Source organism: Amblyomma mixtum, chromosome 1, assembly GCF_055824585.1.
Source record: "Amblyomma mixtum isolate Tamu chromosome 1, ASM5582458v1, whole genome shotgun sequence".
Classification (NCBI taxonomy): domain Eukaryota; kingdom Metazoa; phylum Arthropoda; class Arachnida; order Ixodida; family Ixodidae; genus Amblyomma; species Amblyomma mixtum.
Window position 1 is genome coordinate 95481683 of NC_143012.1, and position 27021 is coordinate 95508703.

Here is a 27021-nt window from a genome sequence, read left to right on the forward strand (position 1 = left end):
TTGGGCAGGGCATGTAATACGAATGCAAGATAACTGCTGGTCCTTAACTCTTTCGCTACCGCGCCATAGGCCATCGTTCGCATATGATCGATCCAAATCGCCCACGCAAAAAAAGCTGATTTTGGAGCGTCGTGGACGTGCTCCGCCATCTAGTTAGCGAGCTCAACAACTGCTCTTTCGATTGCAGCCTTGGTTTCAGTGTTTTGACTTGAGGGGGCGCCGTGAAAAATAAAACTTTGAACAGCCGCAGCAGCGTCAGCCGGAGAAAATGGCGTCCGCGTCGCCGCGCGCTCCTCGAAAGCGAAAGCTTACACCGAGCATGTCGGCCGGTTTCGGTTCCGTTTTTTGCGACGAAAGCAGCGGTTATTAGTCTGGCAACAATGTACAACCGTCGGATTTCGGTTTCGACAGCGAGATTTCACCTCGGGAGCCTGGAACGTCAGCGCGTACTTGCATGTAAGTTCTGTTTTCGTTCGCTGTGTGTTTTCTGCGGTGCATACGGTTTGTAATTGATGACAGTGGTTTATTTTTGTGCTTCAGGGTCTTGACAACGTATGGCGAAGACAGTTTGCCAAATGCTCGAGTTCGCGTCGCGTTTTTCAACCAAGACGACAGCTAGGTGTCAATATCGGCACATCGCTGCGGAGCGGCGTTCGGAGATTCGCTCGACTTCTCGACTTTTTTTTGATGCTCTTCACGGCAGAAATGATGAAGACCGTGTGCGGAAACACTAATAAGTATGCAAGGATGAAGATTTTTAGCTAATTCGGCGTGACGGCTCATGGGAAGACGTGAATCTGTTGGAGATTCTGATGTTCATTGGAATCATCATATACATTGGAATTGTTGACCTGCCACGACTGTATCTCTACTGAAATACCAGAATAATCTATTCTGGCCCTCTGCCATCAAAAATCATTTCTCAAAATTGGTTTTTCGCTTTCTTTGTTTGTTTGTTTTTTTGCACGTAACGGACCCGGATGATTCAGTGCCGGCAGCTTCTATTGGCAACACTTGCAAAGTGTCCTGGCTTTTGAACCACATCGATAAAACTTATTTCATCGATCCTGATGTTTTAGAACTTTCCTAAAATGCCAAATTTTATCAGCTGGCTTTCAGGGAGCAGCTCATTCAAGAAATCTTCGGGTATGATGAGGGAAAAGAAGTCCACGCCCCCAATCTTCTCATAGAATCCATTCAATACCAACAGAAAAGAATGAAAAAAAGAAGAAACTGCAAGCTCGGCTATCAGAGAACAAGGGAGGAACAAAGATAAAACCTTATGTGAAGCACTTGTCAGTCTATCTCTGCTTCACATTTTCACCCCTGATTGCTCTTCACGGTGGCACCACAGTCATGACCCCTGACTTGACATGCCATGGAAAGTGCAGTAAATTTTTCTCATAGCTGAAACTGTGAATATTGACAGCTATAAACATGTGCAACAGTGTGTATATTCCAATTTTCCTCTAATCAAATTCGGGCTTAGTGCAGCCGGTAATTTTTGTTTTTGCTATACACTTTTTTTTGTGTTTTTAGCAAATTTCACAAATAAATGTTCATTTACTTTTGCACACACAACTCTTCTGTTTGTTTCCTTCAGGAGTGTAACTAATAAGCTACAATTTCATGCATTGCAATATGTGCTGGGTGTATTAGTTCTTGAGAAAAAAATTTTTCTTTCAGTACGCTCCAAATCGTGCATTTTTCTGCGGTAGCGAAAGAGTTAAGAGTAGCAGAATGGATTCCAAGAGAAGGCAAGCGTAGTAAGGGGTAGCAGAAAGTTAGGCGGATGAGATTAAGAAGTTTTCGGGGATACGGTGGCTGCAACTGGCGAAGGACGGGGTTAATTGGAGAGAGACAGGGGAGAGGCCTTTGCCCTGCAGTGGGTGTAGTCAGGCTGATGATGATGGGAAAAGCTGCTGCGTTCTTAAGTTGTATCCGACTGTAGGCACATTTTCTGGTTTCGGGCATATGTACGTAAGTCCCTGAAGCCTGCTTTGCGGCAGGCGGCCCACCTGCCGACCAAGTGGCAGCAACCTGCCAGGTGTGAACACCTGACAGGCCTTCACCTGTGTGAAAGGTGCACCTCGCTGAAGGAGTTCAAGGTACCTTCAGGTAAAAAGGCCATTAGGTCACAGGCCTTTAGCATAAAAGACATTCATGGTAAATGCCTTTCAACTAAAAGACCTTACGGTAAAGGTCTTTCGATTACTTTTGATTAAATTCCTTTAATACGTAAGGACCTTAAGTACCCACCGAAAGTAGGGCTACTTAACGATATTCCATGCTTACCCTTGCTGAGCGCTCTGCTATTTATTTTCATCACGTTTGTTACTTCAAAATACAGTGGAGCCCCGAAGCTCCTATTCTGCTTTTTCGTAATCTCTTCAGGCGCTTGTCTAGTCATGACTCTTTAGTCAGTGACCAGTACGATCGGTATGGCAAATACAGATGCGAGCAATGTAAAAAGCAATAAAGTTTTCAATAAAGTTCAGTTGCTAGACATCGCCCGTGTCGTCTTCTCTTTCTTTGGTCCATTGTCTGTTTTGCGCTGATCCACAATATGAATTATTTCCAACTTGCCCAGCAGAACGTATTGTAAAAAGCAAGTTTGCTTAGTTCAGTTAAATTTTTTTTTTTTTTGCATTATGCTTCCTAAGCCATCAAAGGTGCACTGAAGAGGAATCTGAACTCGTCTTTTTGCTGCGGGAACTCAATCTACACGTTCCGAGCATTCTTAGAAACTTCGATTTATTGCCCTGTGTGGCCCATTTCCCTAATTAAATCGAATTAATGTCCGGCTCCTGCCTTTTTTTTTTTAATTCTCCCTCGTATGGTGGGCAGAGTCGACCACCGCGTGGAGTGCCTCTCACCCAGTCCCGTGGCGGCTTGCCGCTCTGCCATCGGCGGAGTAATACGTAGTAATCCGCAGAAGCAAATGGTCCGCGCGTATTTTTATTTCTGCGGGCTTATTTTGCGGCTATATTATCTGCGAATGAAACTATTTATTCACGGAAAGCTAAAAAACAAAATTAAGCGAAAGCAAAGCCTCCACGGAGCTGGCTGCAAGGCACTCCACGCGTTGGTCGACTCCGCCCACCGTACGAGGGAGAATTAAAAAAATAAAGGCGGGAGCCGGGCGTTAATTCGATTTAATTGGGGAAATCGGCCACACAGGGCAATAAGTCGCTGTTTCTAAGAATGCTCGGAACGTGCAGATTGATTTCCTGCGGCAAAAAGGCAAGTTCAGATTCCTCTTCAGTGCACCTTTAAGGGGGATTAATATCTTGGTGCGGACTAGTCGATGATTCATAATGGAAAGTGCCAGCGCAAAAGAAACGAGGACGAAGATGTCGAAACATGGACGACAGGACAAGCACTCAACTACCAACTGAATTTTATTGAAAAACATCTTATACACTCAAGAGCATCACAAGTCCGGTTATCGATATAAGCATGAATGCTCATCCAGCACCAACGCAATGCTCAGTCTCATTTCATTGGAGGCCAGATACAGGCAACCACGTGAGGGCGGGCCTCCAAAAATGGAAGAAACGGTTGAAGTATGGCCAAAACGCACTTTTACGTCATAGCAAAAGCAGAGTCAGGAAATCGTAGCAAAAGCAGAGTTAGATAAAATAAAACCGGTGGCAAAAAACGAGACTAAAAAATCAACAACAAATAAACCAACAAGCAAAGGTCTAGTCATTTAGTTATGCAAAAACAGTATTAGGTGTAAAAGGAATTTAGTAAAACCTCAAAACAAATGTAATTATTGGATGCTGCCATCCAGAAAGGCGATTTCTTTCTTGGATAAAGTAATGGATGGCATACTGATGCGCCATTCATCATCTTTAGAATTGAGCCACGCTTTGATCACCTCCCTCTGACGTTTGTCTTTTGCGCGTGCCCTTAGCTTTGGCTCTTGGAGCAATGGCTCGCATTATAAATCGCATTCTGACCCGCAAGCGTATTCGCAGTCGCATTTCTTGCATTACTTGCAGTGGTCTGCACGATGGTCGCCCGCTTTATTGCGAGCACATAGTCTGTGCTCCCTTACTCTCTTGTTCACTCATCGGCCAGTCTGCCCAGTATAGGAACTGGCACATAGCAAGGGAATCTCATACACCACATGAGTTGCACACCTTGGGGTTTGCACTACGTGCTTTTTTTTTGCGTTCTTCATGCCTTTTCTTTGACAAGGTATTGCGCACTTTTGACAACTTTCGTGGTACAGAAAACAGCAAATTCACTTTTGTAGTGCTTAGCAACTTCCTTTAAATTGTGCAAAAGCTTTTGGTGGTATAGGGTCACATGCATTCATCGCCTTTCTTCGTCGTATTTGAGCTGTTTTATCCCTTCCAGTTTTTGTAGACTGCTCTCTGAAACTTGTGAAAAAATCAGTGCAAACGGCACAAGGGATGTAGGAAAGCACAGCATACGCAACGACGACAGGCATACAGGCGCCTGTCGTCGTTGTGTATGCCTGTCATCTGTCGTCACGTATGTTCTGCTTTCCTACGTCCCGTCTGTCGTTCGTGCTGATTTTTTTCAAGATGCAGCACCAACTCGCCCGGCAGCATGCTCTACTGAGCCCTCTGAAACACTGGCGATAACATTTGTTGGATAGTCTGCCCCCTTATATCGCCTCACCTGGGCCTCAAAGCTGTTATTGATGCAATGCTCATAGCTTTTTGTTGAGGCCACTTGAAGGCCATGTGAAACTATTCCTCGTTTCACGAGCTTGGAATGAGTGCTATCGTATGGAAGGGGGGCTTTCTGTTTTATCTGACTCTGCTTTTGCTACGATTTCATGACCCTGCTTTTGCCCTGACGTAAGAGGGGAAGGGCACTAAGCCTGACTCCAGAGCAACCTCCATGTAACTCCCTCTTTTCAGAGGAACTAAATGTTTTTACGGCCACCAAAGCGTGTGCTGGTCGTACTTTGGCCATTTCCTCCATTTTTGAAGGCACGTCACTCACGTGGTTGCCTGTACAGGTGCCCACAGAAGTTTTCAGAACACAAAAATTGCAACAAAGCCTAATTACCTGGCAGCCTAAGCATCCAGCCATATCTGAAGGGTATGCTTTGTAGTTCACAGTGTGACCTGCTCAGTGCCGCCTTCATTGCCTGGCTGTGCTTTTTGTCAGCGAGAAAATAGACTTTTTTCATGATTCTGCCGTGCCGAAAACTTTTGTGGGCACCTGGACCTGATCTCCAGTGATAATGAGAATGAGTGTTGTATTAGTGCTGGATGCACATTTAGGCTTCCATTGATAACCAAACATGTGATGCTCCCAAGTGTATAAGATGTGACCTATTTTGAAGCGAAAAGCTTCACTAGGCCCGTCAACAACGCGCTTCGCGTGGTCCACCGCTGGGCGCCGCCGCGGCGCGCCCTTCCTCCTCCTCGCCACCCCCTCCGTTCTCCTTCTCGCCACCTGTTTACCCTTCGCCGCTGCTAGCGGTTCTTATCGCGTGATAACGCCCGAGCGGCGGTGGCGGCGGCGGACTACGCGGCGCGCGCTCCGTCGTTACTTCTCCTCCTCGCCATCGGTTAACCGCTTGGGACGGTTGGGACGGCGGTCTCCGTCCCAAGAGAAGGTTCTTTCGCAAGGCGTTGCGAAAACGCACGCGTGAGCGACGGCGGCGGCCATAGAAGAGGCGCAGACATTCGCCACGGAAGGAAGAAAGAAGACCCAGAAGTGGTAGCGAGGGAGTTGGCTCAAAATCTACACCGCTACCGTTGTGCTCCCAGTGCATGGTGCGCGAACTGCGACAACCGTGACGTCAAACAAAGCATAACTGCAGCTTTTCGCTTGTATATCCAGGCTTAACCAGAGCTAAGCCACTGCCAATTTTTTCAATGCGCTGCCACTTTCTATTAAGGGGGATGCTGCGAAAAAGGCAAAAATTTAACCACTTACTCAGTTTCAGTAAATTTTTTTGACTCCGATTCTGGTTGATGCATAGATGCTGCGGGAAAGGCAAAACTTTAACCACTTACTCAGTTTCAGTAAAATTTTTTGACTTAGATTCTGCGATTCTGGTTGATGCATAGATGCTGCGGGAAAGGCAAAAATTTAACCACTTACTCAGTTTCAGTAAAATTTTTTGACTTAGATTCTGGTTGATGCATATTAGTAGGTATAAGCATAAGTTATCCACTTGTTTACTGTATGCAATAATGGGTGTAAACCACCGGGGACGTATACCGGGATTGTAGTCGAGTAGACGTATACCGGTCAACCGTACTCCTCTTGCACACGCACAGTCTCTCTCCCCCCCCCCCCCTCGCCTTTCCGTGCCCACCCAGCTACTGCGCGTCCGTAGGCGTCCGGCTCTCCAGTATGCTAAAAGCCTCTAATTAAATTTAAAAAGTAAATTATTAGGATCATGCCCATACATGAATGCAATTTGGTATTCTCTTTTTCTTTGATCTTTTTTATTCGGTATTCTCTTCGGAGTTTGATCGGCGAAGCGTACTCCGTAATATTATGGCCGGGACTGTGCATAGACCTTGGCTGTTCTGTCACCTGCCTTGGGCTCGTCCTCGGGGAGCGGAACATCGGCGGTACGCGCGCGTATAAACAGCACTTGGAAACGTCGGAGAAACGCGCGCTTCTTCGGATATCTCTCTCGAACAGTAAGGAAAGAAGCACCGAGTCGGAGTTGCGTTCGCACTGGGGCAAAGCTTAGCGCTGCTAGAGCTTCGCGGTTTGGTGCTGCTGTTGCGCAGTACGCGTGCGGCGCTCGCCCGATGGGTGGCGCGTCGAGTACGGCCGGAATAAGGCCGGAAGGAAGACGGGGCTGTGAAGGGCCACTTCACGCCACCAGGGGACGCGCGCGTCGTCCGCTGCGCCGCCGCGGTTCGCCGAGTCCGGGCAAATATTTGGAGTAGCTGTTCGCTCCTGTTCCCCAAGACGACATGCACAGAGGACCTCGTACGTTTGCTCCCCTGTTGTGTAAGCAAGACATCGGAGGGCGGCGCCACCAAATGGACGGGGGAGAACGAGCAGCCGTGGACGACAGCCCCCCAGAACAAAGGTACGGGTGGCAGAAGCAAGGAGGAGAGGCGGTGGGACTGTCTTCGCTTGCTTTCAGCGCTAATCTGACGGTTCTCCCCGGAGGTAGCGCGCTCAGTCTGCGGGGAAGAATGTGGAAGGACCCGGTGGGATTTAAACGCTTCCAACATGCCACCTGTGCACACACACAACTACGAGCGTGGTCGAGATCTCCTACTTGAACCTCCTCTCGGTCGCACCTCCATTTCACGGCTTGAGGACTTGCACAGTCTCGCGTCATCGGCGGGTTGAAAATATTACGGTTGTCCGGCTAATTTTTTTTTCTTAATCTCTACTTGTACTGTTGTACTGTTGTACGGGCATCTTCGTTCTACTCTCTAACCTCGCAGTAGTCGATGCTGGCGTTACCACGGGCCTTTTCTTATTGCCTTTAAGGATGGCCCTATGACCTTGTTTTTAAAAACGGCTCTAATGTGCTTACAGCGATTTTTGTGCCTGGTGCTTTGTCCGGAATAAGTGCTGTAAAATGTCGTAACTAAATACGCCCGCGTGTACAGTCGTGAGAAATATGAAAGGGAACAAACTTTATGCACAAAATTGCGGATTTCTCGGTCATTCCTGTACTGAATTTGGGAAGGCCTTTTGGATATTTTATGCGAAGAGGATAGGGTGTGAGAAAACGCAAAAAAGCTGTGGTTGTTACGCATAATTATGGAGTAATTAATAAATAAATGTTCCCTTTTATATTTATAACGACTGCATGTGCTGGCCCTTGCGAATATTATTATTGAGGGACCGTTTGGTGTATATTGTGTGGTAGTAAAATAACGTTGAATTATTGTCAAGGCGCGGGCCGCGTTGTTCGGAGCCGTTTCCATGGTTGCCCTGGATGCGCCGTAATGTGCGCTACGTACCGCGTGCCACATTGCCCTTAAAAAAAAATATCAACATTCAGGTTTGCTTGCAGTGGAGTGCTTAAACCAATTTTCGTGAATGCTCTATAGCAGCGCTTATAACCTTCCGCGCTTGATAATGCGGTCAGGGAAGAAATATCACATTTTGAACACTTCGTCTTGTTGTAGACGTATTGTTTTTTGTCGTCAGGGTCATTCGAATGGAAAGCTTTAGAGCGTAAGATCTACTCCTCTCTGACTAAGTTGAAGGTCATGTGGCTATGAAATTTGACCTTCGAGCCAGGGGGAGCGGAGGATTGGCTCTGACGTCTTGCCACGTGACTCCCCACAGCTGCGCGCGTTGAGCCGACGGCGCTCGCTCGCCTCGCAACTATCGAATCATGTGACTCGCTGCGCCTCGCCATCGCCGATTATGCGGCACACTCATGGAGGAAAAAAAACTAAGGAGGGAGCATGACGTCACGCGGCCAGCGTTCGCAAGCCGAGTGTTTTGAAGTCGTTTTCTCCCTCAGTTTTTCGCTCTCCGAGCCGGTCCTTTATGTTTTGATTCCGGTATATTTTAGTGCGCGTGTATGCGCGGCGCGGGCGTCTACAGCAAGGAAGTTGATCTACAGTTAGTCTACCGTGCTAATCGGCGCATGCGCGCGCGCAGCGGGGCTAGACTTTACCGCACGCTATCACGTGCTGCGATCACGGGGGGACACACTCTCTTTTTTTTTTTTGCTATATCTTTACTTGTTAAGAGTAGGCTTCAAGGTTGTCGCCGGACGCTCCCTCCTCAGTTTTTTTTCCTCCATGGGCACACTCGCAGCTGCCGGAAATCGCGTCACGGCGTGTGCTTATCTTCACACAAAGCCATGAATGAGCAACGTGCCGGAACGAACGCTTCGGCGTTTTATCGTCGCCGTCAAGCGGAATCTGATGATCTTTACGATATGGAAAGGTGTCCGATTGGATAACCATGCTTAACAGAGCTTTCACTGGTCTTACTTGCTTCAGCTGAGTTGAACCGTAGCTATTTTTTTTAGCTGTAAGCGAGACACGTTTCGTCGTTTGCGGGACCTTTTCAACGGCGCTTAGAAACACGATATGTAACAACTGCCACGTTACTTCTCTCTCTTGAGCACATTGGTTCAAGAATGAGAGCAAAGTCTGCTAGGAACTATGAACAGTTATTGAATTCTGGCCAAATTCTTTCGCTTGGAAGGCGTTGTTTCGCCCGCAGCAAATGCAGGCCGCATTGGTGCTCTTCCTTGGCGCTCGCAAGACATCCAGTGCTGGCCGCAGCCCTGTCGCTGACGGACTTTTCGCGCTGTCATTTTATGGCTGCTTACCGGAGCTTTTTGATGGCTTTGTAGCTGGCTTCCCCCGGGGTTTCCTGTGAGGAGCTTGGGTGTCGGTGCTGTCGCTGCATAAGCTCGTAGATAGTTGTCTCGTAACATAGCTAACATATTTGTTGTCTTTTCACGAGAAACTACCTTTGTCACCGATTACTTTCCCGCAAAGTTCTTAGGTTTAAGGGCAATCGTATCCGTAGCTTATTTAGTGAGAGCTAGAGGGGCAAACGAGACTAGCATATGGCCGCGGCTGCGCAAACAGGACACGGTTAATTTGAAGTCAGTGGGCGAGCTGGGCTGATGATGATGGTGATAATAATGTTTATCTAGCATTAAGGCTTCTGAAGCTTAGCTACTGCGTTTTTATGGTGCATCGATGCGAAGACTGAAGGAATGTGCTTCAAATCATGGTTTGGATCGCGTCGTGGGAATTTTTTTTTTACCTATGGTACTGCCCGAAACGTCGTTCAGCCTAGGCACAGGTACTCTAAAAGATTTGATTTGATTTACTGGGGTTTAACGTCCCAAGGCGACTCAGGCTATGAGGGACGCCGTAGTGAAGGGCTCCGGAAATTTCGACCACCTGGGGTTCTTTAACGTGCACTGACATCGCACAGCACACGTCCTCTATAATTTCGCCTCCATCGAAATTCGGTCGTCGCGGTCGGGATCGAACCCACGTCTTTCGGGCCAGCAGCCGAGCGCCGTGCCACAACCGGCAGCCTGAAGGCCGCCCGCAATGCTGCTGCATAATTTTCGTTTTTTTTTAGGTATTCTTAAATAAATTTTTCACCACCATCACCGTAACTACTGAGCCACCGCGGCGGGTCGTACTCTAAAGGAGGCTCTAAAGGAGCCCGCACGATGACGTCACGACCCGGCCGACCAGCCACACGGGCCCCAAAGACACCACAAAGCAGCCACTGCGGTTTTATAGCCTCCTTTGTACTCTAAAAGAGGCTATAAAACCGCAGTGGCTGCTTTGTGGTGCCGTTGGGGCCCGTGGCTGGTCGGCCGGGTCGTGACGTCATCGTGCGGGCTGTCGTGTCGGCTGCTGCAGCGGTGCCGCTCAGAAGAAAGGACAGAAGCACCCAGACATTGCGCCCGGCGTTGTTTTCGACTTTTTTTTTTGAGAGGGAAGTTTCTAACCCTGCCGAATAGCTCGATGCTTCTCCGGTTAAGCTAGCGTTTGCATACGGCGTAAAGCTGGCCCCTGAAAACGCGAAGGGCAAAGTTACCGCTCCTCGCGTTGGGAATTCCGTCGTGTACGCTGCGCTGAAAAAAATTGCGCGCACACTTTGGCAACTAAAGTGTTGAGAGGCGAAAGCAGAGGACACTATGCCGTGACGACTTCCTGTGGATGTGACGCCACACCGTTCCCGCGACTATATCGATACCCAAGTTATACATCTTTCGGGGATCTTAAGTGCTAATTACGCTTAATTGCACATTTTTTTGACACAAATGCGACGTTGTCCCGACCATTCTGTGACACTATGCCGTGACGACTTCCGGTGGATGTGACGTCACACCGTTCCCGGGGTTATGTCGACGTCCGCGCTATTTCGACGCAATTTCGACATTTTTGACTATAATTAATTAACTAATTAATCTACAGCCATTAATATCGGCTTCCGGGTTCATTTTTTCCGCCTCTATCTGAAGCAACCATGGGTTTTCTCCTATCTTTTTTTAGTTCCCGATTTAAAGGCTGTCAAAGATGTAACACCCTCTGCTAACGGACGACAGTATGAGCCATTAAAGGCTTTCGCCTTAATACGCCGTTAAGAGCCGCCGCGGTGGCTCAGTGGCTATGGTGCTCGGCTACTGACCCAAAAGACGCGGGTTCGATCCCGGCCGTGACGGCTGGAATTTCTTTGGAGGAGAAATTCTAGAGACCCGTGTACTGTGCGATGCCAGTGCACGTTAAAGAACCCCAGGTGGTCGAAATTTCCGGAGCCCTTCACTACGGCGTCTCTCATAGCCTTAGTCGCTTTGGGACGTTAAACCCCATAAACCAAACCAAACCAAACCAATACGCCGTTAAGGTTTGGCCTTGTCAGAAAAGGGGCCGTATCTCTCGGGTGTGTGCAGTCGGGAGGCGCACGGGTCACGCGTTTGTGCGTGACATGCGCGGATTAGTTTAGAGGCCTATCACTTAAGGAAACTTGGCAGTGAGTGCTTCAGCTCTCTCGTTTACCGCTCAGTTTGACTTTCTAGAAGCGACTAACTGTTGACGAAAGAAAAAAAACTAAACAAACTTGATTTGGTGTGCCATGCTTCTGCTTGCCTGCGCATGCGTTCTAGGCGCATGATAACTAGCGCTAAAGACAAGGACAAAAGAGAGACTTCCGTCCGTCTTCTGTCCTTGTCTTTAGCGCTAGTTATCATGTGCCTTGAATCTGAAGATCACGAACTTGCCCAGCTTTCCGCCTTATATGCGTTCTGCTATGTTGGCTGTGTGATGAATCCTTGTTATGTATTTTTTTTCATCATTTTCACGCATTATTTCGCCTTGTATAAGGTGTCACCTTCCGGCAGTAGAATCAGTTGTAAGTTAGCGCTTGTGTATGTGCGTCGTCTTCCTGTGGTCGTCTACATTTGCGCTACAACTTTTCACTAAAAAAAAAAACAAAAGAAAAACGCTTGAACACGTGCTTGTAGGGAGCGGTGTTTAACTTCCTCTCTCATTCTCAAGATTGGGTAAAGAGGAGCCGAGACCAGAAGTGGTGGGTCGCGGCGTTGAGAACTTCCGGCGCCGAAGCTCCTCCTACGTAGTGTGTGCAGGCGCGGGTGTTTCTGGCGTAGTAATTTTTGTATTGTCGCTTCATGCTCGACTGACTGGTGTCGGCAGTTGTGGCTGTTTTGTGACGATGTGGCGTGTCATTTCAGTTTGATTTCGTTTGTGCGCCGTTCTGGCCCTTCTGTCTAGTATCTCTTGCATTTTGCTGACCCGTGTACTGTGTTTTTAGAGTTGTCCATTTTTTCGTCGTGTTCTGATCTAGGCGGCCGTATTAGACGTAACATGCTGCATGGGCTTTTATCCCCCGGCGGACGCCGGTTAACAGACACTTCTTGGGGGGACACTGCACGCGTTATCCTATGGGACGCAATTCGCGCAGCCTCTTCACTGTGCGCACAACTCGCGCCTGTCTCTGGCAGTTGGGCCGTTAGCTCGGGAGGACCCGCTGCTTCGCCTGGCGATGTCCTTGTCCCCTGACACCGTGTTTGCTCAGAACATGTGTCGTTAGCGCGTGTCTGCCGGCCAACACACTTGGAGCTGTTGCGACTGGGGACGTAACCCCGACACTTCGGCCGTTCTGCGCTCTTTTTCGTCGCTCTTCTCGCAAACTATGTTCTGGTTTCAAACAAAGCAAATAATCATTGCAATTAATGTCCTCCAGCCGCCGCGGTGGCTAAGTGGCTATGGTGCTCGGCTGCTGACCCGAAAGACGCGGGTTCGATCCCGGCCGCGGCGGCTGGAATTTCTTTGGAGGAGAAATTCTAGAGGCCCGTGTACTGTGCGATGTCAGTGCACGTTAAAGAACCCCAGGAGGTCGAAATTTCCGGAGCCCTTCACTACGGCGTCTCTCATAGCCTCAGTCGCTTTGGGACGTTAAACCCCATAAACCAAACCAAACTAATGTCCTCCAGATCGTAGCCATGTGCTGCAACGGGAAGCAATGGGACTACGAAAAGATTTTCACCGAGGTCACAAAAAGTGGACGATCGGATTTATCTTCCATCTTGAGTGCGATGCCCGGTTTGTTTACTCCCGGTGGCCTCAACTATTTAAGGCCGAATCACTCGACGGACAGGTGAATGAAAGTGCGAGCCACTTCCGTCCCGGCTCATTGGAGAAACCTCCGCTGAAGCCGTAACTCCGTACACCATCCGTTGTGAACGTAACTGAAGGCGGAATTGGCGCTAGCGTCTGTCGTAAAGAACGAGAGCTAACCGAACGGAGCTTTTTAAAAGATAAAATGTCTCTGGCTCTTCCCTTTTGAATTTCTGACCCGCACGGCCGTTGCAACAGCCGCGCGTCGAGTATCGTTTGCGTGTTTAGCGAACCCCGTCAGCCGCGTTATCTCGGGCGCTGTCGCCTGCTTTGCGGCACCGGTCACAGACGCTTTAGAATCACGTTCCTTCGTGTGTTAGTGATGTCAGCGCTGTGGCAACTACGGTGATTTGGTTTTGTGCTCGTGACCTTCGAAACAGCGTAGAATGAAGCGAGACCCGCACAGATACGACGGGAACTGTTACCCACGCTCGCTTTCGGAGCCACCGTGGATCATGAACTATGATTTATTAACTGCTGTTGACGAAGCAGTCATCGTGTTTGGTGCGCAGAAGAAACGGCACATCGTGGGAACTGATTATAGAACTGTATGTGAACTGAATTTTATTCACGTCGCGTATATCAGCATGGACAGTTACAGTCATTGCGTGAAAGTGGTTTGGTTTCACGTGTTTATATAAATATTATTTTATTTTGCAACTGTCTGCAATTTTAAACTGCATCTTTCATGCATTGAATTGCCTGCACTCACTGTGCGCAGCCTGATCTTTTTGTATTGCGTGAATATTATGCAGGAATGATCGCACATGTATTGCGCGAATGATGCACGAAATGATTTATTGAAAATGTCAGCTGCGTCATTTGAGGTAAACTCGACACTGCTGGTGCGTCGACACACATTATCTGTGTACAAAATGCTGTAACGTAGACACATAGTAGTTTATGGTTTATGGGGTTTAACGTCCCAAAGCGACTCAGCCTATGAGAGACGCCGTAGTGAAGGGCTCCGGAAATTTCAACCACCTGGGGTTCTTTAACGTGTACTGACATCGCACAGTACACGGGCCTCTAGAATTTCTCCTCCAAAGAAATTCAACCTCCGCGGCCGGGATCGAACCCGCGTCTTTCGGGTCAGCAGCCGAGCACCATAACCACTGAGCCAGCGCGGCGGCTTGGGGCTCTTTGAGAAATATCTTTTTTTAGACTGAAAGTAACGGGAAGGATATATGTGTCAATGAAGTCATGAAAAACTTATCTGTTCTCCATACATTGGCCCGGCGCTGCAGTTACCATTGTTGACCAACAGCGCAACCAATTTTATCATGCCACAACAGCAAAGAAAAGTTGTAGGAAGACCCAAGTAAAGTTCGGCGCGCGGCCAAACGGCCCTTCTGTCGCTCTCGCAGAAATCAAGATGGCGTCGGCAGGTCCAGTGTGTCGCCACGGCGGGACGAAGACAGCACCTCTGAAGAAAAACCGGACTCCCCGGGTAAGCATCTTTGGCCTTTTCAGACTCGTGTGGGGTCCGCACGGAAAGCCTGCTTCACAGGCGTGTGTATGTAACTGGCCTCTTTTCTTTAAAGGAGCGTGACGCCTTATTTTGGTTGCGTGTACTCTTCTCTGTGATGGCGCAAAAAGCATTAGAATACATGGATCACCGCGTGGTATTAAGCTGCGACCGCTAAATAATTTATCATCGAATTTATTCTTTCGTGCTGTTTCGGTTTCATCTACCGAACGGTGGCTGTGGTGTCAAAGGTGGATTTAGGTCACGTGAGGAATGAAAAAACAAAAACAAACTAATATAATCGCTGACACGTCGTTTTAGTTCACTACAACGCTTAAGCCAGTCTGCTTCAAGAGCTGGCACAACAAACGTCTTATCAGCGGTGATATTGCAGTTTTTTTTTGCGTCACGTAAGGCCACCTTTGACGTGACAGCCGTCGTCTAGAAAAAATTCGATTATTAATTATTTTGCAGCTGTAGCTGAATACCACGCGATAACTATGTATACTGATGTCTTACGCGTCATTAGAAAAAATAAGAAACTGGCAGTTGAAAATTTGGCGTTTCATAATCATCGTCATCATTTATTTACCCTTAAGGGCCCTTGGCTTAGGGCATTACGTAAGGGGGGGGGGGGGGGGGGGGGAGCGGTCGTTTCATAATACAGCGGTCGGTAACATCAACAAGAATACTCTTTTAAAATTGATGTGCCTGCCGTTTTCTCCTCGTAAGGTCTTCGCGCTAGTGCGAATTAAGTGAAGTTTTATTTTCTTCTTAAATCCATATTTTGCTCGATTTTGAGCCTCTGCTACTTGGAACTCACCCGTACAGCATTTGACCGGCAAAAGCTACTAGCGAAACATTCGCTGGCCTAACCTTGAGGGTAAAAAAAAAATTTAACTAACGCCGCCAGAGAAACTGCGGCGTCGAGACGCGTAGGTCGGCGCTACCGTGCGTATTATCGGCATGCAGCGTGACAGCTAACATCATACGCACGTCGTAGTCGCGAGCCCCTGAACTGTGGAAAGGAGGGCGGAGCAACGGTAGGATGGTCGTGCGACTCTCGCGGTTCTATCGATGACCTCGGCGGCTGGGTTTAAGCCTGTCGCTGCATTCGGAAGAGTAGAGGGGCTTCAGCAGAGCCGCGACAGGAGCTGAGCAAAGCTTCGAGTAAGGTTAGAACCGCTGCAAGTTTTAGAGCGCAGCTCTTAATAGGCGGGGATTCCACTCCGGCAGCGCGAATGCTTCATTTTGGGCTACGTTCGCGCGAGCATTCTGCGCGTTGTCCTTGTTCAAACAGCCCAATATGGACATCGTTGGAAAGCTTAATGCACACTCTGTCAGTTGATGCACGCCGTTATGTGTAGCTGCTGATTTGTTGGCGTTTATCGTCCCAAAGTGACTCAGGCTATGAGGGACGCCGTAGTGAAGAGCTCCGGAAATTTCGACCACCTGGGGTTCTTTAACGTGCACTGACATCGCACAGTACACGGGCCTCTGGAATTTCGCCTCTATCGAAATTCAGCCGCCGCGGCCGGGATCGGACCCGCGTCTTTCGAGTCAGCAGCCGGGCGCCGTAACCACTGAGCCACCGCGGCGGGGTATTTGTAGCTGCATTATCAACTGCGCAAGAGATGGTAGCGCAGGTGAAGAATTGGGTAGTTTCGTTGATATGACCTACTTCGGAAAACTATTCTGAAAAAACAACTTCACCCAGGGCAGTTTTGTTTGGCCGACATATGGAATAGATGTTTATTTAGTATCAAATGGTCTCGGAATGTCCGTTCGTTGAATTGTATTTGATCAGCGGCCTTTTAAGTATAGCACAATTTAGCTATTTCGGGCACGAATATGTGCTCTTTATCACCAGCAGTTTTGCAGGGGTTCAGTAGGGTGTTTTAAGCGCCCTCTAAGCACTGCAGGTTGCCTATTCTGCACTGCACAAGGGGCGCTAAAAACACTAAAAAACGCAGCACTAAAAACACTAAATGACGTTTTTCGTGACCCGGATTTAACTTCGTCACACAAATCTGCCTGCTGGTTTTTGCTCCTTATGCCAACGTCACTCACGCTATTTTTATTGCTGAATTTATTACGTTGGCTCTTGGTCTCTTCCCTCGAGTTTTTGTGCTTTCTCATATCGTCACGGACCGAAGACGCCGCATTCAGTTCACGTGTAATTGTGAAGGAAAGGGTATACATCGGTCATCCTGCGAGAATCAGGGAAGCTTTGCCACACACTAAGTCGACGTGCGGGAAAGCAAGCTTCGGCGGGGCTCTTCGCGACTGCTCCGTGCGTCTGCCCGCACAGGTTCGAGTGTTCGAATTGTGTGATTCCGTTCGGCTCGATATGTTGTACCGCCCTGAAATAACGACACGATAAAAGGAAAGTACTCGATCACGACTTCCTCGGTCTGCCGTTCCTTTGTGGGCATGTTTCAGACTTGAACACTGGCGCGGCGACACTGTTCGAAACAAGCGGTGCTGCGGTGGTGTCAGTGCTTGTGTCGCCTTTTCACGCTTCTGGTTTTCGCGGTTTCACATTGCTAGTAAAGCTACCTATATCGTAATTATTATTGTTTACAGCATTTTGATAGGACCCACAGGTTTATTTTGATGCTATCACGTGACGTGTTGCTGCCTGAACAGCTCAGCATGTCCTGCATGTTGGTGGAGAAAACGCATGCAATGCTTTTCATTTTTGACGTGTGTGGCCCAGTTTCGATTGGATGCCACACCAGCGAAAATCTGTTTTGTTTGTTGGTGGTTTTTGCCAAGTGACAAAGTTAAACAGCTTGAAAAAAAATTTTCTCTTTTGCTCCTGCTCACATTGGTGGCCTGCAGTGGAAAAGCCGTCATTGGACAGGTGAGTGTCATTATCTGTTTGGTGTTGTAGTTTCTAGAATAATACCTGCAATTTAATTTTTTAGGTGAATCTAACAGAGCTTCAGACTTGGGAAATATCTCCGTAAAGTTCTCTAAGATAATGAAATTAATGAAATTGCTTGCACAGTGCTGTGTGATCCTTATCTGCCACTTTTCTGTCTTTGTTAATTGTCGTGAAAGCTGCAGACTCTGCTCCCGCGAACTTCGTGAACTTAGCTTTCTGCAGCCGTACGCTATACGCGTGTTTCAAGACCTAGAGATGGTGCCACCAGCTGTACATTAGACACCTTTAGCATACCGTGTACCGTGTTACCGCTACCGTTACCGGAGTACCGGGAGCCCGCCCACCGCCGCTGAGCACGCGCTGATTGGTCCCAGGCGCGCGCGTAGCTACCGGGTACGTGGCGCCATCTGGAACCGTCAAGGCAATTTGCGCGTGCGCACTGGCTGCGCTCGGGCTCCCAGTACTCTGGTACCGGTAACACGGTACATGGTATGCTGAAGGTGTCTATTATGGCGGACAGCTAGATGATCGCACTGCGATGATAACTTCATAGCAGTCGCCTAGTAATGGGCTTTCTGACTCAGTGTTAACAGATCGAGGGTTTTTGTTTTTTTGTTTTTTCGGGGCGTGTCAGAATCACTGATAACTTCAGCGTTGCACTTCGGGAGGACAATGAAAGTGCTTGAAGAACACCAATGTGATGGTCAGTGTCGGAAATCGTCCTGGCACGTGTGTTTTCGAATTGGGCAGGTTGCCTAAATGTAAATGCTGACAGTTGAGCAAAGGAAATTGTATGCTCCTTTCCTGATATTTTATCCCACAAGAAAAAAAGTATACAACAGCTGTATCCTACCGGTATTCACCTATGGGGCAGAAACGTGGAGGCTAACAAAGAGGGTTCAGCTTAAGTTAAGGACAACGCAGCGAGCTATGGAAAGAAAAATGATAGGTGTAACGTTAAGAGATTGGAAGCGGGCGGAGTGGGTGAGGGAACGAACGCAGCTTAATGACATCCTGGTCGAAATCAAGAGGAAGAAATGGGCTTGGGCAGGGCATGTAATGCGAAGGCAAGATAACCGCTGCTCCTCAAGGGTAACGGAGTGGATTGCACGAGAAGGCAAGTGTAGGAGGGTGTGGCAGAAAGTTGGGTGGGCGGATGAGATTAAGAAGTTTGCGGGGATGCGGTGGCCGCCGCTGACAAAGGACAGGGTTAATTGGAGAGACATGGGAGAGGCCCTTGCCCTGCAGTGGGTGTAGTCAGGCTGATGATGATGATGATGGAATGCCCCACATGCTGGCACAGTAAATATGAAATTTCGCCACTGAGCACTGGGCTGCGGGGTAAGTACACTCCCAGCCATGGCAAAATGACAAAAATGCGTGTGTGCTGGCTGATGTCTTCTGGCTTGTGGCTGAAATCAATCCAGAGTCCTCTGCCATTGCATTCTCATACCCAAGGCACAGCTTTAGAGTATAAAACTATCTAAAGCTAGCCATGCGATTGGCGCACCCAATCACAACCAATTGTCCGAGGCACTCCGCTCAGGCAGCATTACGGGAAATCCACATACTCAATACTGTATTTTTCACTCATTTTTATTTGCAGCTTCGTGGTGCACACATTGGACCTTGGGTGATAAAATGGAAAAATACAGTGCATGGTCTTTAAAAAAAAGAAATGTGCAATGGTGCAGTCTAGCGTTGTGAATCTCAAAGGTCTTTAATCCACAAGATTTGTCTGGCTTGCACATTGTGCTACCACATGAGACGGGTCAGAGCAGGCTGCACAAGTTTCACAACTATCATATCTCGTTGTGAAGATGAAGGCAAAACACCGACCACTGAAGAAATATTTCTGACGTTCGAACTAGGCTTCCATGTGAGAGCCGAAACGTCAGAACTACAGCGGTTGCTGTAGAAATGACTGGCTGAAATGTTTGCAACAATGTACCGTTTACACAGCTTTTTTATTACCGGCCCTAAAAGAAAGCGCATGATATAAAAGTCTACCACTTTGCAGTGGTGCTACTCGAGCACCACCGAGACGTGCTGTCAGAGTAAAAACCACTTACCTCCAAATCTCCAAAACACTGTCATTGATAGGGCTTTGAGTTTCCACTGGGCATGAGATATGATATGTGAATTTTTCGTAGAGCCACTGCAAAGTAGTAGATTTTAAATTGCATGTGCTTTCCTTTAGGGCTATTAATAAAAAAAGCTACGTAAAGGATACCTTGTTGCAAACATTTCATCTGGTCGATTTTCAAGGTGATCTACAACTTGGTATCGAGACATTTTCTCGGAGCTGGTATTTAAAAAGCTAGTTAGTGAGGCTTCACTAATTAACTTTGCAGAACAAAAAGAACATTGCAGACTAGGCCACATGACACTCAGCAGCACTGAGTTAGTTTCACTTACCTAGGACAGTGCAGCTTTTTTAAAAAGTAGGCAGCTGGTACACTTTTGTATAGCATCTAATTAAATAGTTTTCTCTCGTATTACTACAGCTTTGATTCTAACAGCCAACTGGTGGCTCTGACTTCACAGACTTATTGGAGAGACTGTTGAGGGCACATGAGGCATACAAAAATGGCTATTTCAAAAAGTTTAAAACTGCGCAAAAGACGAAGACAGAGGAAACTACCGTTTCATATATGTTTGGCCACTGTCTTTGATGGGTTCATGTACATTTTTTTCTTTATACCCTGCCAGTACATGTATATGGCATCGATTGTGACCTGGTGTATTATTGTGATGTAACCCCCCCGCCCCACCACCCTGGGGCCTTTAAGGGTCAATAAATGATGATGATAACACACAAAACACCACGGGTGCAATGGTGTTTTGCGTGTGTTCTTCGTTGCCTACGTCCTCATCTTTTGCGCAGCTTTAACCTTTCTGGAACTATGAACCAACTAGCCTGCTTTTAAAAAAGACAATGTCCTAGCCGCGTGAAGTGAACTGAGGGTTTTTAGAGCCGCGTGACCTACTCTGCAATATTTTCTGTTGTTCTTCAAAGTTAATTAATTAGTTAAACCTTATTAGCTTACTTCTTAATTATTGACTGGAGGAACAAAGTGTCAATGGGAAAGTTGCAGATCACTTTGAAAAACAGCTGACTGAAACGTTTTCTTCAGCGAGATAGTCGGTTAATTTGGTTAACACAGCAATATCGAGTCTCTTTATGCGCCTCCTCTACCACTTTTATTTTGCTAATGAAATGTATAAAGAATTCCTAATGACCCTCTCATGTGCAATGTTACGCTGCAATATTTCTAAAATACGTGCCCCTGAAAAATGTTTGATTCCACACCACCGAACTAATTACCTTCTCCAGTCGTTAAGCTATACAGTGCCAGTGTTACTAAATGAGATCAGTCTATTTAGTCTTAACGCTCAAATAACACGTAAAATTTTGCATTCACTCTTTCTGGAGTGACCCGTGTTTGCTGTTTCTGGTGTAAAATGGTAATGCGTACAATAAAACATACATATGGTAGTTGTTTAACCTCTCATACGTGCAATTATTGTTTTTTTTGCAGTATCGTGTGCTTGTTAACCCTAGTCTTTGTGTAACATCTCCATCTTTTTTGATTCATTTACTTCACCTCATATTTTTGTAATTTATGATAAAATTTGACTGTTTCTTAAAGTATAGCAATTGATATCTTGCATAGAATTTTTTTCGTACTGCTGTCACTATTGCCTGCCTCCGACTTCCAGGCCTCGTCAAGCTGTTGCTACAGCTTTTTGCCTGGGAGACCGTGAACATTGTGTAATGTTGAAAATAAAGGCGAATTGAATTAAATTGAATTGACAACCCAATGATGACATGTCAACGAAGTTCTTAGAAGTAAACTTCCATTTCTGTTTTTATCTGCCAGCTATTTCATTTAACTTTAGTTACTCTTTTGAGGGAGGCAGTTTTTTTCTACTAGCACAGCTCCAAGTACTACCATTTGCACATTAATTTCTACTAAATAAACTGTTCAGGATGACAGAAATACCGGTAGACTTTAACCCTTTCAGGCGCAATTTTTTGTTTTGACTGAAAACAATTATTTTTTCACCTAAGTAGTATATTCAGGCCTCAAGAAAGGAAATTTGTTAGTTTTCAAGTGCGTGAAAGACCAGCAGGTAAGTTTTTACAACGGTGTGGAGAATTGCGTACAGAGTGTCAGATTTGTTAGAAATAGTACCATCCAAATGTTCTCGTGTGTCAGGTAAACACCCTAGGGATCGTGGAATCACTTTGTGTTTTGGAGATTAACATTACGCTCGAAATTGAGCAAAAACAATCGATGTTTTCACTTGTGGCAAAATCTGTCTGCACAGAAACGGCGGACAAAGTGCTGCCTAGCTCACTCTTATGTGAAATATTATTTACTGCATTCGCTGCATGGTACAAAAAAAAAGCAACTTACTTGCAGCAAGAAGGGTGCTCAGTTCGAATGAAACAATGAAATCACTGCTAAGTGCACCAGTTTCTCAAAAAAAAGCTCTAAGTTTGCCGCTTACGCAGTTGTGTACAAAGTGCCTGAAAGGGTTAAATGCCTCTTGACCACACAGAATTGCTACATTAAGTCACCGAAAAAAGTCGGTATTTCATTCTTTGGAAATAATATTCGGCGGGAAAAAAAAAACGAAAGTAGCAACCTGAAATAAAAACCGAAAACTCCAATCCGTACTTATGCACTTCCCCACAGTGGTTCAGAAGGAATGCAGTAAATCAGAAACTTCATGCTTGACACAGTGATGCAGGAGGTGCTGAGGCCGTTACTGCCGACCTGAACATGCCGAAGGGCGCCGTTTCCCACGTGCTGAACGCGCTACGAGAGCGGCTTCGGCAGTTGGAGGAGCAGAACTCGGCCGCCACGAAGTGCCTCATCTGCATGGTGGGTGCTGCCAGGGACGCCTTGTTGCTCATCGAGACGATGCTAGCCAATCACGTGGAAGAGCCAATCACGTGCGCACCAACAGCGAGTGAAATTGGAAGGGCCAATTACTTGTTCACCAACAGGTTCACCTGTAAAGACATCATCATCATCATCATCATAATTTTTTATTCCAACATCAACATTACAGATGCTGAGGATCGTGAACAAAAAGCCTCTAACTGGGCTTGACGGGGTTCACGGCCCCTAAAACAGGGCATTGGCAAGAAAACTAGGAGGCAATAAAACGCATCAGACATGGGAGGATCTGGTACGAAATCAAGAGATAAGCAAAGACAGTTACAAGATTAGGAGAGTCTTTAATGAAGTGTACAATGTACGGTGCAATGCAGAAAAAGGTAGAAAGTGCAAGTATTGTGACTATGATATTTACAAAAAAAAAAAAACAGTATTGCGGCTATGAAACAACTCGTTTGTTTAGAAGCGACGGGAGCATAGTACGTAGCATCTGGTAACCATAGTTAGTGCGTATTCGAGGTATTTCCCACAGTTCAGTACGGCGGGTATTCCGTGTTTTTCGTTTAGGAGTCAGGTTTGCTTTGCCGCCTAAAATGTTTTTATTCTTGGCTATCCCTGCTTTGCTTGCAGTGTAGCTATGTACCGTGGACAGCGTTGCCAGGGAGGCAGCAAGGTCGATGTGGATTTGTTATTGTTGGCAGTCTGCCCACACTTGCATCCTTCTGCACTTCTTGATAGATAGTGTGAGAGCGAGGTTTATTTACAAAGAAAGGCAGAGAAGTCAGCCCCAGCTGTAATCCTCTCTCCTGTTGTGCAGTGGGGGAGGGGAGAGAGGTTAGGGGTAAGGCGGGTGAGAGTAAGAATACATGAGAGATGAAAAGGCGTGCAAAAACAACACTGATATGTCCAGTCATGAGGGGGAAATAACTAGAAGAATAAGAATGGGGTGGAGCGCATATGGCAGGTTCTCTCAGATCATGAATGGCAGTTTGCCCATATCTTTCAAGGATACAACAGCTGTATCCTACCGGTACTCACTTATGGGGCAGAAACGTGGAGGCTAACAAAGAGGGTTCAGCTTAAGTTAAGAACAACGCAGCGAGCTATGGAAAGGAAAATGATAGGTGTAACGTTAAGAGATCGGAAGAGGGCGGAGTGGGTGAGGGAACAAACGCGGGTTAATGACATCTTAGTTGAAATCAGGAGGAAAAAGTGGGCTTGGGCAAGGCATGTAATGCGAAGGCAAGATAACCGCTGGTCCTTAAGGGTAACGGAGTGGATTCCAAGAGAAAGCAAACGTAGCAGGGGACGGCAGAAAGTTAGGTGGGCGGATGATATTGAGAAGTTTGCGGGGATACGGTGGCCGCAACTGGCGAAGGACAGGGTTAATTGGAGGTACATGGGAGAGGCCTTTGCCCTGCAGTGGCGTAGTTAGGTTGATGATGTCCGGTCACAGCGGCAAGTCGAGGTGTGCACTTCTTAGGAAGTGCAGGAGCGCCTGACCTGCTTGGAGAGCTTTCCAAGGAGCCTCTGGCCACGTGCTGAATATGACGTCCTCTGACTCAGCCCTTACGTCAGAACACACTAGTGGAGTGGGCAACGCTTGTCTGTCTCATGCATAAATGGGGCAGACGTGCTCCACAATTTCATCGATGTGACAAGTGGCACAGTGTGGACAGCAAGCATGTCCTGGTTTAAAGGCAGTAACACCCTGTGTAAGACACGCCCAGTCTCACCCTATGTACTGTAGCAATAATAATAATAATAAATTCTTTATTGGTGCAATGTCATGGTGCGTATACAGGCCTGCCAAAGAGGGCTTGTGGGGCAGTGGCCGGCAGCATGGGTGAAATCAGTGCATACGGCACTTTCATTTTACATCGCAAAGCAAGTAGAGTGAAACTAAGGAATAGGTAGGAAGAAAAAGGAGAGAGAATGAGAGAAAGAGAAAAAAATAAATACTGCGCTTTTAAATTAAGCATACAAACAAAAATTACAAAAATTGGGTGGAGTTGTCCGAGTGTCCCTTCAAGTCACTTTTAACACAAAGGGTTACTGATGGTGGACAACAGAATACCATTTCTCTTGTTGCTTCCAAAGGGAGAGTGTTGCACCGGCCAGTTGCCATCATACTCTAGGGCATAGCGGATTTCCGGCCCTGTCTCTTGTCATTGCTGGTTTGTCTTGCTTTCTTTCATCTTTGACAACTCATTTGTTCACTCTGCTTTTCTCAGAGGCCTCAGACTCCCTTTGATCAATATCTATACCAGTAAACAACTAAAAAAGAACCAGCATTTGGTAACAATGGCCGCAGTCCACACTTTCCTGTATTATTTCGCTGACCAATTACAACAGTGAACAAAATCAGCTTTTTAACGGTTGACTCTATCAAACAAGCCAGAGGCATCAAAACTCTTGAGCTTATAAATTCGTCCCATGATTAGCTGCTTGTTTAGTTAAACAAGAAAAGCTTTAACAACAGTCTACTTCTGGTCATGGAGGAATTCTGTATGGAGGTTTTAAGTGTTGGCGGAGCTTTGCTGAAGACTTGAGTTGTACCGACTATAGATGTGTGGCTGTCAAGTTTCACTGCACTTCTTACTGCTGCCAGTGTGCTTTGTTCTTAGCTACCCTACCCTTTTTTTTCTGCTCTTTCCAAGCCCCATGTTTTCGTCATTTGATGTCTTGAAAGGAAAGGCGCAGCAGTTGGCTCACTCATGATGGTGATCTCTGATTTGCACAGTGAGGGAAGGGGTGGAGCCACTCTAGTGCAGTGGTTTGGTTTAATTATTTATTTATTTGTTTTTTGTTTTATACTGCGGAGTCGACCAAACTTGTGAACGTGTGTTAACGGGGGAGCCTGGACTTACGCAAAAAAAAAGATTTCGTAATGAAGTCACAGTTAAGTAATCTTCAGGGAATATGTATTTTTGTGCGCTGATTCTAAATATGTCATTTAATTTCATGTAAAACAATTCCTTGAGCACTTATGTAATTCTTATGCATGTATTTTGTGAAGAGCTTTGAAAAAAATTTCTTCCGGGAAACTTGCTGAAATGTATGCCATTGGGTTCTTTTGACACCAAGGAATGCAATAAGGGTAAAAATTATCACCCTGGCTATCACAGACCTTAAGTTATAGGGTTTTGAAGTTGTCACTTCAGAAATGAGAAGGAAAGTGTGCATTCCTGTGTGTGAAGTGGCAGCTTCAGTACCCTATAACTCAAGTTCTGTGAGAGCCGGGATGATAATTTTTCTCTTATTGCATTCCTTGGTATCAAGAGAACCCAATGGCATGCATTTCAGCGAGTTTCCAGCGAGAAATGTTTTTCAAAGCTCTTCACAAAATACATGCATGAAAATTACATAAATGCTCAAGGAATTGTTTTACATGAAATTAAATGATGTATCTAGAATCTGCGCACATGTATCCTGAAAATTTCATAACTATGACTAGATCAATAAAAATTTTCTTTTCAAGGCCAGGCTGCCCCCTTAATCGACAGGTTTGCTTTAGGTTGTCCCGGGTGTTGAACGGAAGTGTGTCAAAAGCCGAATGCATGCAAAATTTTTCACTTATGCAGTAAGCATGTTATAAATGACGCCACTTGTTAAAAAATTGTCCAGTGATGTACGGTGGTTGAGTGATTAGAAGACGTGAAACTGAAAAATCAGAGTGAACTTAACAACAGCCAAATAGTATTAGCTTAAGGTGGACACTCAGTGGCTGCATTTGCCTGCTGGGCTGTGAAAAATAGGGGGGAAAATTGTAGCGCTGAATGCGTGTTTTTTTTATCAAAGTATTCTGTTCGTGATGGTTCTTATCCATGCATGTAGGCTCCCTGTCTTGCATGCTGTGTATTCTGAAGTTAACCCTGGCCTTTCTGCTTCTAGTGGAGGAGCATATTTATTCTGAACAGTGTAAATTTAAGTTTCCGCATTATTCTCGAGTTCGCACCATAAGGTTCCAGTTTTCAAGCATAATGAGGCTGCTGCGAACTATTATTTTGTCTGCTGCAGAGATTGCTTATTGCGACTGCAACGCATGCCCAGTTTAATTTTTCTTATTTTGAAACTATCCCAGGAGCCTTATACCAAGCCCGTGGTGTCGGTCTGCTGCTGGCACGTTCACTGCCAAGAATGCTGGCTCAAGACTCTGGTAAGCCACGAAGTTTACACACACACACATATATATACAGTCGCCGACCGATTTTTCGGGCTCGGCGGGACCCGAAAAATGGTCTGAATAATCGAACAGTCTGAAAAATTCATGAACGTAACAAAAAAAAAAAACTTTTCTGGCTTTAAACACTGCGAAAATCGCCGCTCCCCAGATTCCACCTACAAGCGATAATATTAGCCTCTATACGAGTCATAGCCGTGCCTTCTTCATGCCCTCACCCTATCACATCATGATACCAGACAGTGCGACGCGGCCACAGTCATGCCACGAATGAATGCACTCGCTGCGCGAAGCAAGAACAGTCAGTTTGCATGGGGCAGTGACGTTCGCGAAGACTGAGAGGTAACCCATGGGTAACCCACGGGAAGACGCGAGCGGAAGCAAGCGTCTCCGAATGCAGTCCCCCCCTCTACCATGTTTGCTGTCCCAAACCACGGGATGTGTCGTCC

General features: G+C 46.6%; 1 protein-coding gene across 2 annotated transcripts in view; it reads left to right on the plus strand.

Annotated features, from left to right (window-relative positions):
* Positions 1-27021, plus strand: part of LOC149367259 (E3 ubiquitin-protein ligase Rnf220-like) — a 55053-nt gene that overhangs the window by 25107 nt on the left and 2925 nt on the right. For both annotated transcript variants that reach the window (XM_089554837.1, XM_089554831.1), the window contains exons 8-11: positions 14486-14568; positions 17431-17452; positions 22230-22371; positions 26474-26548. In XM_089554837.1, coding sequence (XP_089410963.1) covers positions 14486-14568; positions 17431-17452; positions 22230-22371; positions 26474-26548 — 322 coding nt within the window. The remainder of the gene's footprint in view (positions 1-14485; positions 14569-17430; positions 17453-22229; positions 22372-26473; positions 26549-27021) is intronic.